Source organism: Choloepus didactylus, chromosome 22, assembly GCF_015220235.1.
Source record: "Choloepus didactylus isolate mChoDid1 chromosome 22, mChoDid1.pri, whole genome shotgun sequence".
Lineage (NCBI taxonomy): Eukaryota > Metazoa > Chordata > Mammalia > Pilosa > Megalonychidae > Choloepus > Choloepus didactylus.
The window spans coordinates 12,382,838-12,392,778 of record NC_051328.1 but is presented as its reverse complement, the minus strand read 5'-3'; the positions used below and the strand labels follow the sequence as shown (position 1 = coordinate 12,392,778).

Sequence of the window (9,941 nt, the reverse complement as noted above, 5' to 3'; positions counted from 1 at the left end):
GGTTGACTTGTAATTTATATCGTAAAGATGATCTCGACATCATAAAGATTATTCGGCAGTGACTGATTTCTTGAGAAATCGTGGAAGATCTGAGGTGACAGAACCACTCGGGGCAACGCAATCAGAAATCAGATCACTTTGCTCCAACGAGAGTCCCCTCCAAACCCGCCAAATTTTGCAAAAGGATTCCCTAAAGCTGACTTCTCTTGATTGGACCACTGGACATTGTCTCATTCGTTGCTTTTGGCCAAACGTGTGTGATATATCTAATGAGTTGGATCTGGTTACAAAGAAACATAATTGTATACAGGATGAGATCAATTCTCAGAGCTACTAACCATGCTTTGCACCAGGTAGGAGACAGGCTCTAAAAAGGTTTGTGAATAAGCGGGATCAAGTTACGTTTAGTCAAGCACTAGTCACAGGGCTCACAGCAAACTCCGCAGATTTCCTCATGACGTACTTTCTCCATATACCACACTTTCTACTGGACTAAATGAACTTGCCCACCTCCTTCATCTTGCTAAGTCTGGGGTCAGAGTGGAGGAAATGGAACGCAGTGATTTCATCTGTTCTGATTAACTGTTGCTGTTACAAATCAGTGGAAAACCAAACCACCAGAAAACTTAGTAGCTTAAAACAACAGATATTTTGCTCTCAATTTGCAGTCTGGGCAGGGCTGGACGGAGACTAGTCTCCTTTCCCACTTTTAAAGTCAGCTGAGGCGACTGTAATAGGTCTGGAGGAGCCTCTTCGAAGATAGCTCATCCAGGTGACTGGCAATTTGACGTTAGTTCTTGGCTGGAAGCTCAGCTGTAGCTGTTGGCTGGAGGGCTGGGGGCCTCGGTTACTTTACTTGTAGGTCTTCCCTGGGGATGCCTGGGTCCAAAAACCAGCATTTCAAGAGAAAGGAAGTGGAAGCTGGCACATCACTTCCACTGTATTCTGTTGGTCAAGCAATCACAGAACCCACCCAGATTTAAGACGGAGAGGACATAAACCCCACTTTTTGATGAGAGGAATTGCAAAGAATTTGTGGTCTTGAGCAACACCATTTCTGGCTCTAGGAACAAATGGGGATAAAGATAATAAGTACCACTTAGGCATGTACCAGATGCTGTGCTGAATACTTTATATAGTGTCTCCTTTTGAAATACTTAAAATCCCAAGAAAAAAAAGAGAAAGAAAAAACCCTATGAGGTGGGTATTATCTCCATTTTACAAATTAGGAAACCAAAGCATCTTTAGCAGTTAAGTACTTGCACACTGGTGGTAAATTGCACCTAACGGCTTATTTTAACCATCATGGTTCCTGGGTTGTCAAATCATTCCCTTAGAAATCAGAACAAGATTTTTTTCTGTTGAAAATAGAATGGTGGCCTTTTCCCCACTTCCAGAAAAATTGAAAATTGACTTGAATGTTAAATGGTGTTTTTCCATTAATAAACTTTTCTGAAATCCTTTGTGGGTTAGCAATGGATGATGGTGATGGTAGCACAACATTGGGAATGTAACAGCATTGAATTATATATTTGAATTGGTGAAAAGGGGAAATTTTAGGTTGTATATATGTTACTAGAATAAAAATAAATCCATAGTACTGTACAACACAAATGGTGAACTATGGACTGTACTTAATAGTGTAATTATAAAAATGTTCTTTTGTCAATTACAGTAAATGTACATACTAATGCAAGGTGTTAATAGGGTGGTATATGGAAACTGATTTTTCTCAAAAAATGAATAGCAAAATATGAATGAACAAACTTAGCTGGACGGGTTGTTTTCTTGAATACATATTCGAGATGGTTGATAGTCATGCAAAAATCATTTTCTGCTAGTGACTAGCATATTCTGTCAGTGAAATTGTGTTGAATCACACTGTTTCTGGGCATGCTGTAAATGCATCATGACTTTGCTCTATTAATATCATTCAAAGAAGATGGTAATGCATTAAAAATTTTTGGCTGAACTCGTACATTTTCCCCAATGAATCACTGGAGAAATGTCATAACTTAATTTTTTAGGTTTGTTTTTTTCCTGCATTCAGTGCAGGATGTGGATGCTGTATAGTTTCTTCCATATGGTTTTCTAATCTCATTTTTTCTCTTTTGTGTAGAGTAAATATCTTTCTCTTTGAAGCAGCTCCAAAATTACAATTTTGCTTCCATTCTGAGTGACTTTAATCAATTTCTTACTGAAGGCCTCTTGTTTGTATGGTCTGATAGTTAAGAATTGAAAAAGTAGACCATTGTATGAGTAGAGTTTAGGGTAGTTTTCTGAAAGCTAAAAAGGTTCCTGCATTCCTTTGATTATCAGCAGATTATCTATTAATTCCATCTACTTCTCTACATCTCCAGTGAATTTACAGTCTACCTTCACCTCCCCAGGGGGACTACTTCAGAGTCTCCTTACTGGTCTCACTGTTTCCATTTTTTGCTGGTCTCCCTCCCTGCTCCCTGCCCCCTCCCCCATTCTATTAATGTTACTTTCTCAGTGAGGTGTCTTCTGACTGCCCCCCAACCTCAACCCCAATTTAATTTAGGTCCCATTCATTCTCTTTCATAGCACCCTATTCTTTTCTTTCAGGACACTAAGAGTTTATTACAGTACACATAAATATATTGTCTTCTCCACCCTAACAGACATAAACTCCACGAACAGATCTGTTTTGCCCAACTCATAGGTATGTTTCCCAGTACATATTAAGTGCCCAGTAAAGATCTGCTAGATGAATGAGTGATTAGCCTTGTTTCTTAATTCTAATACTTGATTCTCTCCTACTCTGAAAACTAGCCCGTAAATCTGAAAGTATGTTATCTTGGAACTTTAGCAGCAGGCAACAATGAAAGTTGTGACCTCTTAGTAAAAAAAGGCAACAAATGTTTATTTCTTTAACGCAAATTACTATATTCACCACAAGCTAAAGAAGAGAGAGAAAATATATATATATATATTTGAATTTATGGAAGACCAAAGACATGGAAAAAAATCCAGCACCCCAACAAGTACAACCAGGAAGGTAATCAGCTCTGTAATAGGACAGGCTTAATGTAACTACAAATAAGAAAGGTTGGGAGGGGAAGAAAAAAATGCGCATTGAGTTTAAGACATTGTAAAACTCAGAAGACATGTTTACTATTCAAGTATAAACTCAGTAAGGACTTGGCATAAATTGAAAGGCAGCTGCTGAGGTACACCATTATAAAATAAATTCTATGAATTTACAATTCTACCTTCCAATTTTCTGGGAGAAAAAACCAAACTCTTCAAGGTCTTCACCAGAGACCCTGAAAGGGATTAACACTTTTGATGAAGACATAATCAACAATTCATGATTGAATTTACTATTCAAAAACATGTATTTATTTAAAACAATAGTAACACGTGTTGTCAGACCGTCCTCCACAGTTTTTGAGACTATCAGTTAAAGAGTTTCAAAGTATGTTATTTCTGAAAACAATACTGATTAAAAAATAAAAATTAAAAAAAAAAATCCTGATTTGATGGTATCTTAAAAATACTCTAAATATCAAATTTTCTCCAGTCTAACATTGCAATTAATGTAAGAATTCCTCCTACATTGGTAAAACATTTTTTTCCTCACAAAATGTGGGTACTCAATTGGATAGAAACACCATGAATGTGAAAATACCACCAATATTCTGCAGTTAAAAAAAAACTAGAATGCTCTTTGGAATCACTGAAATATCAAAATTTTGGGTTTTTTCCCCTACAGTCTATGCACCTTCTTTCAGGTCCTCCATTTTGCTTGTAGTATTGACCTGTGTAATTCTAATTTCACAGATTCAAGTCTAATTTCATAGATTCAAGTTAAGTGCAATATCCACACTTAACACACTGTGATGTCTCTCTGACCAGTGGAAAGTTATATTTAACCCCAGAAGCACTGTCATTCTCCATAATGACTTCCGCCCAAAATAAAAAACTTTAGAATATGAGACAAAGCATCCTGTGTTAAACAATCATATGAACCCAACATGGAGAATTCCATTGTGGTTTCGGCACTCAAGAGGGAACCATTTTTCATGGAAGTACCACAGGCTTAGCATTCTGCTTTCCTTAGCCTTCAAAGGAATTTCTCAGGGCTGGTAAGTTGGATTAGATTCTAAGAGAATTTTGTCTTTGAAACTACCATTTTTAGCATAAAATCTGGCCATGGCTATAAGTTTCAATGTGCATACGACTGATTAGAGATGTGTTTTTCTTTTTCTTTTCAACAATGGCTGGAATTGAGTAGAAATAAGTCCATAATGTCTCTTCACATGTGTCATGAAATATGAGAAATCTGTCTGACTCTAGACACTATTTCTTTGCGACACAATGGGCAGGTCTCCAGTTGCAAGGCACAATCCATGCACAGGTCACTGAGGAGAAAGATGTAAATGCCAGTCAGATTAATGCTTCCAAAGCTCAGACCCTGACTACCTCCCAGAGAAATGTAAAATGTTTACAAGTTTATTAAATGAAAGGGTAATAATTATACAAGGTTAAAAATGAAATAGAGTAAACATATAAACAGAAAACAAATCTCCCATTTCAGACCCCCAATCTTCCTCCCCTGAGGTAAGAAGTTGAAAGTTCTCATGCATTCTTTCAGTAAGGCTATGGGTATGCAAGCATATACTTACAGAAGTATGTATGTAGGTAGGGATACAACACTATTTTCCCCAAATAGCTAGACATTTATCCTAATATCATTTACCAAATAGTTGACCTTTCACCACAGATTTGACACTAAGTTTTCATTGTCTAGTTAGTTCTATTTCTAGGCCTCTATTCTGTTCCATTGTTCTGTCATTTTTTCATATACTAGGACCAAACTCTTAACATTTGTTTTAATATATTTATGTATGTGGTAGGGTTGGACCTCTTCATAATTCTTCTTTTTCAGCATTTTCTTGCCTTACTATCACAAGAACTTTTAAACTAGTGTATCTAGTTCCAGAAAAAAAATCAAGTTGTCCTTTTTATATGGATCAAATTAAACCTAACAGTTTAGGGAAAACTGTCACCTTTACAAGACTGAGGTCTTCCTATCCAAGAACGGATCAATTTACTCAAATCTTCAGTCATACTCCTCAGTGGTTTTAAAGTTTTCTTCATCTAGGCCCTATATATTATCTGTACTCTTAGCCATTTTTTTGTAAAAGGTATCTCCAGTTGTATTTTGTAACTGGTTGCTTTTTATACATAGGAGAGGTACTGATTTTTGTTTTGTTACTAGCATTAATTCTAATAGATTTTCAGTCAATTCTCCTGAGGTGTCCAGATATACAATCTATCATCTACAAATAATGATTTTGCTCCTCCTTTCCAGTTTTTCTCCCCCCTTTCTCCCTCTGGTCTAATTGTCTTGGCTTGTGCAATGTAAATCACAGTGGTGATAGTAGGCACTCTTCTCTTGTCCTCAACATCTTGTGGAATGTTTCCAGTGTGTCACCCTTAAAAACGGTGCTAGCATTTGGTTGAAATATATATGTTTGTTATATTTTTAAAGAAGTATCCACTCATTCCTATTTTATACTGTTTTCTTCCCTCCATTTCTGTTTTATAGTATTCCATCCATTTGGAATAGAGATTGAATTTTAACAAATGCCATTTCACCATTCTTGGAGAAGATAATCCTACTCTACCCTGGCCTATCTGAGTAAAGAAGATTAATACATTTCCTACATTGTACCATCCTTGCATTCCTGAGACCTGCATCTCTTGGCTGTGTTGCTGGGTTCTACTTGCTAATATTGCTAATATTTTATTTAGGATTTAAAAATTCATCACATTCTTAAGTAAAAATGGCCCGTAGTTTTCTTTTTTCACACTTTCCTTATTAGCTTTTGGTATGAGTGGCATGCAGTCTTTATAAAAAGAATGTTATGGTTTTCCTATTTTCTTTATGGTCTAGAGAGCCCTGAGAGTCTGAAAGAATTTATCCATGAAAACATCTGGACTTGGTACTTTTTGGGGGAAGGCAAAGGTGGTTGTGATAACCATCTCAAATTCTTCTCTGGTATTAGAAATGCTTAGATTTTCAATCTCTTCTAGGGGTCTATTCTGGTAATTCATTTTATCCAGATTTCCTTTCTTTACCCCTATTCCTTTTTTATTCTTGCTGTGCTGTTCTTGCTTAAAGTTGACCTAAATTTTCTTATAATCCTTTTACTTTCTTTCTCCAACCCTATTTTGGATATATCTACTATGGGGACTGGGGTCATACTTAAAATATCTGGTTCTAAGTTTAGCATTTCAGCCCTCATTAATTGGCCCTTATTGTGGGCAAAACCAAAGGGGAGGGCCAGGGAGTTCAAGGATGAATAAGACGAGATCCTGCTGTTTGGGATCTTGACATTTTTACAGAAGCAATGATCATCAAGATATCCAGATTCGAACTCCACATCTGCCTGTAAGGCCCTGATGACTAAAACCCCAAAAGGTGCTCAAATGGAGAAATTCTGAGCTTCAAAGTTGATACTAAGGAATAATCACAGGTGGAACAGCTGGAGCCAGTGTGCCTTTCTTTCAGAAGAGAGACTAAGGGTGAAATCAGATATGCTGCATGCACTTCCCTGAGCAGCCAATTAGATAACAATCCATTTCAAACCACAACAAATGTATAGAAGCAGAGTCAGGGATCCAAGATGAGTCATACTTAGGAGTGACAAACTGTAGTCCATTACTTCAGGCTCTGGATCCCTGGGGGACCTAGTGGCTAACGCTATGCCAAAAATAAGAGCAAGGGTATGGAATGTGGTGAATTCAGCTAGCTGGCCTATAACATCAGCATGAGTACTGCTCATATACACTCAGCACACTCAGTGCCTGTGCCCCAGTCTGGCCAGGGCCATCACATGCCCAAATCCTCTTCCCCTTAACAATCCTAGCTGGGGTGGCCTTCATGGGGATCACATCCACTTCCTCTTCTTTGGCTGCTGGTTTTCCCTTGCAACCACCTTACTTGCTGTTCTTGCTGATGTTTAGACACTCTGTTCTACAGAATCCAGGCTGCCCTCTAAGTTCATCTCACAGAGCTGAAATTTGGTTAGATAGCAGGGAGGGTGCTGCCTTCCCTATGGTTAGGAGTATAAATAAGAATTAAATGAGGAGACTCTAAAACTAATAGACACTGCCCAAGAAGCCCAAAACTACCACTAAACATTCAACATTTTGTAAAGTGAAAATTATTTTAAAAAGACATATTAAGTAAACAAAGTAAAACAACAACATAGGCCTTCCGTATCAAGCAGCTTCATCTGTTTCAGGTACTTTCTGGAAGACAGCCATGTACTACTTGGCAAATTCTAATTCCTCATTCAGCCCACTTTAAGTGTAATAAACTTTGATGAACAGCTATGGAAGTGGTCATAGCCTAAAAGCAATTCAAAAATAGGATGAAGCTTTGCCTTATATAATGTCCAAAAGAGGATACAACCAAATCAATCCTCTCACCTGTGGCCACACGGCTTCAGCTGTGTGTCTGCTACTTCATCACAACAGAGGGAGCAGCAGTTCTCTTGGATACTGACTTGCTTCAACAGAGCAAGACGCCGGTGCCTGGGTGGAAAAAAACAGTTTGCAATTCACTTCATCAACAAATAAATCGGGCCTATTAGCAGTGATGCACAACGAAGTGCTTTGAAAAATACTCTGTACATCGAGGTATTCTTTGTGTTCCTTAAGCTTTGCTCAGTAACGTTCTCATACACAGCATCTCATTTAAATCTCACAATGATTTTCTGACGTAGGGAATGTAGGAGGTATGGTCATTCCCATTTTATAGGTAAAGAAATTAAAGTTCAAGGAATTGATCTGCAAAAGGTCACACTTAGTAAACAGTGAGGAATCAAATTCAAGCCTAGTGTTCTTTTAATTTTACCAATAAATCTTAACCTTTTAAGTCATACCTGAGAGTCTGATAAAAAGCATAGTGCTTTTCCCAAGAAAAACGCACACACACAAGTTTTTACACAATTTGAAAGAGTTTCTGACAGTTCCTTATAGACTCCCAGAATCCAGACACCTCAGGTTAGAACCCTTGCTTTATACTTTCATTCAGCATGGAATGGAAAAGCAGACAGGAATAACTGGGTAAGTTCCGAGGATACAGCCTGATAGATGGATGAAACATTCATTCAATTCACTCATGCATTAAGTTTACTATGTGCTAGGCACTGTTCCAAGTCTTGGAGATTCAGCAGTGAACAGAGGACTAAAAAATACCCCTGACTTCCAAAAGATTACACTCTACTGGGGAAGACAGACTAAATAAATAAGTAAATTAAACAGAATATTAAATGCTAATGAGCACTGTGAAGAAAAAAAAAGTGGAAGGATAAGGAGTGTGCATGTTTGTGTATGTGTGGTGTGTATGAGTGAGAGAGAAAGAGAAGGAGAAAGAGGGAGAGAGGGAAGGAGGGAAAGAGGAAAGGAGGAAGGGGCAGTAAGTTAAAATTTTACATATGGAGGCTTGAGCAGGTCTTACTAAGGTGACATTTGAGTAAAGACATGAAGGAAGTGAGGCAACGAGTCTTACGATATCTGGAGCGAAAGCATTCTAGGTAGCGGGAACAGCAAGTGCAAAGGCCCCGAAGCGCTAGAATAGGCCTGGTGTGTTCCAAGAGCAGAAAAGAGGCCAGGATGGCTGAAGGAGCATGAGGAAAGGGGAGAGGGTAAGAGAGAGGAAGTGAGAGAACTAATGGGAGGAGATAAGGTGAGAGAAGCCTGGTAGGGCTCTATAATGATTTAAGCATTCATCTTGAGTGAAATGGGAGCCATGGGCATCTCATGAGCAGAGAAGTGCATGATCTGATTTATGTTGCAACGAAATCATTCCAGAGGTGGTGATGAATAAACTGCAGGGGGTCAAGGTAGCAACAGAGAGACCAGTTAGCAAGTATGACAAAAATCATACAGGTGGGAAATGATGGAGGTTTGGACCATGGTGGTGGCAGTGAGGGGGATAAAAAGTGGTTGGCTGGAATATATTCTGAAGGCAATGCCCACAGAGTTTGCTGAGGGCTCAGATGAGGAAAGGCAGAAAGTAAAGCATCAAGGATGCTCTAGGATTTTGGCCAGGGGAACAGGAAAGATGACTGGGCTGTTAACAGAAATGAGGGAGACTGCGGGAGAGGTAGGTGGATGACTGTTGTAGCTGAGAGGTGAGTATATGGGGAAAAAATTCTTTTTTTCTTTTGTGTGTGTTTGAAAATTTCCATAATAGGTTAAGGAAAAAAAAATGAATGGAAGGAGAAGAATTAGAGACAGAGAGTATGTAATACAGAACAATTTATAAAATCCCAGATAGTAACAGGGCCATGATCTCCTACCTTGAAGCCAAAAATAGGTTAGCTTTAGAATAAAAGGAACAGAATTCCAATGAATAAAAAATATCACTGAATATAAGCTTTAGGAACACATCATAGGCTGAAAATACTAATGACAGAGAAAAAGGTCTTTGGCACAGTCACAGTTAATGGCACAATTTGTAAGTAAGTGCAGCTGGAATGTTAAGGGAGGCAAGACACCAGAAGAGTCTGGCACTAAGGAGACCACCCAGTTAGGCCCCTGCCAACTCCCATTTATCTTAATGCCACCATCAGAGACAACAAAGTCTACACACAAGGCCAAATTGGGTGCCAAGAGAGTACATATAAGCTGCCCCTAAGAGGAGAGTTTCTGACAGTTGATGTCCAGCGCCATTTGAGTTTTGGAAAGTTTAATTCTTCAGGAGTGATTAACAAAAATGCCAAAGCTCTTTTACCTAAAGCTGGTCTCCAAGGGATCTCATATGGATCAGCTGTGCCTCTCAGTGTGTATGTGAGTAAACAGACTTACCTGTGCAGCCGCCTCTAAGAAAAAGGCAGCCTAGATTTTAAAAATAGGAATGGGGAATGACAGAGAAGAGGGAGGTGTCACCTCAGATT

At 38.5% G+C, this 9,941-nt stretch overlaps 1 protein-coding gene across 2 annotated transcripts in view; it reads right to left on the bottom strand.

Moving 5' to 3' along the window:
- Positions 1-2,867: 2,867 nt before the first annotated feature.
- RSPRY1 (ring finger and SPRY domain containing 1) overlaps positions 2,868-9,941 on the bottom strand; it is a 44,600-nt gene continuing 37,526 nt past the window's right edge. For both annotated transcript variants that reach the window (XM_037816483.1, XM_037816484.1), the window contains exons 14-15: positions 7,468-7,572; positions 2,868-4,388 (exon numbers count right to left, since the gene is read on the bottom strand). In XM_037816483.1, coding sequence (XP_037672411.1) covers positions 4,292-4,388; positions 7,468-7,572 — 202 coding nt within the window. In that variant the 3' untranslated portion in view covers positions 2,868-4,291. The remainder of the gene's footprint in view (positions 4,389-7,467; positions 7,573-9,941) is intronic.